We start from the raw sequence: 2,789 nt of genomic DNA, 5'->3' as shown, positions 1-2,789 counted from the left end.
TGAGCCATCATTACCACCATCCATCTCCAGAACACCTTCATCTGCCCAAACAGAAAATGTGTATCCATTGACCAGTAATGTCCCCCGGCAGTCACCATTCTACTTTCTGTCTCTGTGAATTAGAGGATTCTAGGAACTTTACAAAATTGCAGTTATACAGTGTTTGTCGTTTTGTGACAACCTGGTTCATCCATGTTTCAGAATTTCCTTTCTTAGTAAGACTGGGTAATTACATTTTATGTATTATATTGTATGTATACATCACATTTTGTTGGTTACATTGTATGTATACATTGTATTTATACATCAGATTTTGTTGATCGGTTCACCAGTTGATATATATTTGAACCACTTTCATCTTTTGGCGTACTTTGCATTTTATAAATACTTTTATATATGACTGCTTATTTGATCCACATCAAAAAGCCCTAAATGTCCTTTTTAAAAACTGGGAATGAAAGTTTTGATTTGCTGAGGTGGAATCAGAACACAGTCCTCATCAATCTTTGCCTAACAAAGCATTATCATTTTCATAATACAAGGAAACAGAGGTGGGTAGGGCAGAAATAATTCTTGTTTTGATTTGCACCTATACAGACTTCTTTCAAGAATCAAAACATTTTTCCTTAAAAATAGGCCCTTTTTTCCTTTAAATAAATATAATAGGATAATCATTTAAAAGTTTATAAAAAAGAAACCTCTGAAGGTCATAACTTGGCAACAATAGCTAATGATAATAAATTTTGTTATAATTGATAATAGTATATATTACATTATATAATATATATTGAGTGTCAAGCACTATTTTAAATGCTTCCATATATTAACTCATTTATTCCTAAACACTCTATGATGCAGACCTGATTACTAAGATCGTCTCCAGTTAAAACTGGGAAAGCAAACAAATAACGATTTGAGTAACTTACCCATAGTTACTCAATCAATACGGAATAGAGAGAAGTTTTGAATTTTAAGAATTCTCATGTGGACATATTTATTCTAGATCTAGTACATTTTCTTACTTTTAAGTATAATTTTTCTAGATTCTATACAACAGGACTCAAAAGAAATTTTATCTCACCAAACCATCTCCCATTCAGAAATTATTTCTAAACTTTACACATAACTTTCCTGAGGGCAATCTTCATCTCCTTATTCCTGAGGCTGTAGATCAGAGGATTTAAAAGTGGAGTTGCAATTGAGTAGAACATTGTCAAGAACTTCTGCATTCCAGGCTGATTGGCTGCCCCTGGGCTTACATACATCACCATAATTGAGCCATAAAATAGGAACACCACTATCAGGTGGGAAGCACATGTGGAGAAGGCTTTTTTACTACTTGATCCTTTGGGAATCTGAACCACAGCTCGAAGGACCAGTATGTAGGACACAAGGATGTAGAACAAAGTAATAAATGTGATTACAGCACTGAAAATGCTACAAGTCAGCACTGTCTTAGGGACAGGTACACATGATATGGCCAACATTGCCCCAAGATCACAGAGGTAGTGATCAATGACATTTGAACCACAAAACGGAACTTGGGAGATAAGGGCGGCTGGGGTCACCAACCAGAGGAACCCACCCACCCAGCAAGCAGACACAAGGGTTCCACAGATTTTCCTGGTCATTATGGTAGGGTAATGCAGTGGATGGCAGATGGCAACATACCTATCAAATGCCATGAGGGCCAGGAAGAAAATTTCTGTGGCACAAAGAGAGAGGAAGATGTAGAACTGTAAGATGCAGCCATTATAGGAGATAGTCTTGGTCTTGGATAGGAAGTTGAACAACATGTTGGGCACATTTGAATTGATGTAACAGATCTCCAGGAAAGAGAAGTTGGACAACAAAGTATACAAAGGAGTGTGGAGTTGCTGGTTCCACCATACAGCACAGATAATAGCACTGTTGCCCAACAAAGTCAAGATGTAGATGATGGAGAACAAAACAAAAAGGAGAATTTCCACCTCTTGACTGCATAGGAAACCCAGGAGGATGAATTCATGAAGGATAGCAGTATCATTATTGTTAGGCAAAACATGCATTTCTAACTTAACATGTACAGAGACATAATCAGAACTACATATTAAGAGTCTCCTACTTTGTTCAGCCCTCCTTAATACCTCAATTTCTCATCAGAATTAGGTGGTATTATACGTAGATAACAAAATAGAATATTAATATTTAGTCAACATGAAGAATTTTTTTTCAAAATAGCTCTGTTGGAAGACAAATATAAAAACACCACTAGTAACATTACTTCAGTATTACTTTAACTATTTTCTCCAAAGCTTTTCTTCTTATTTTAGCCTATGAGAAAAAGAGATAGAAATGAGCGATTATACACCTTAAATGCTCACCTTTAACTCTAGTACAGCTAATAAGCTTCAGGAAGGAGTTTACACCCTTAAACTGCACTGAAATATTTTATTGCCTAAACTATCACTTCACTCAGCATCACAAGGTCCACAAATTTCCCTATTTAACTACATTATTATAAGAAGCTTAGCAGATCATAATAAGAAAGGCACATCCATATACAAATACATTAATTCACTAATTAATTTCCATTAAAGACTTACATCCCCAGATTATTCTAGTGTTACAAAGACAATGTCTGGTTTTTGAGAATTACTATTATACTATATGGGTGCCAGAGAAGTTTGAACTGAGGGAAGGTTGTTTCAAAAGATGTGAATTGACAACAATGAAAGTAAAATATGGAGCCTACATTACTGAGTTAGAAACACAAGGATATAAAATAAAAGAGAGTTCATAAATAACTG

General features: G+C 35.1%; 1 protein-coding gene across 1 annotated transcript; it reads right to left on the bottom strand.

Moving 5' to 3' along the window:
• Positions 1-1,109: 1,109 nt before the first annotated feature.
• LOC123944470 (olfactory receptor 11G2-like) lies at positions 1,110-2,048 on the bottom strand. Its single transcript, XM_046009594.1, has one exon. The coding sequence runs from the start codon at positions 2,046-2,048 to the stop codon at positions 1,110-1,112; it is 939 nt and encodes a 312-aa protein (XP_045865550.1).
• Positions 2,049-2,789: the final 741 nt, after the last annotated feature.

Source organism: Meles meles, chromosome 6 (assembly GCF_922984935.1).
Source record: "Meles meles chromosome 6, mMelMel3.1 paternal haplotype, whole genome shotgun sequence".
NCBI lineage: Eukaryota > Metazoa > Chordata > Mammalia > Carnivora > Mustelidae > Meles > Meles meles.
This window is presented reverse-complemented; position numbering and strand designations above follow the sequence as displayed.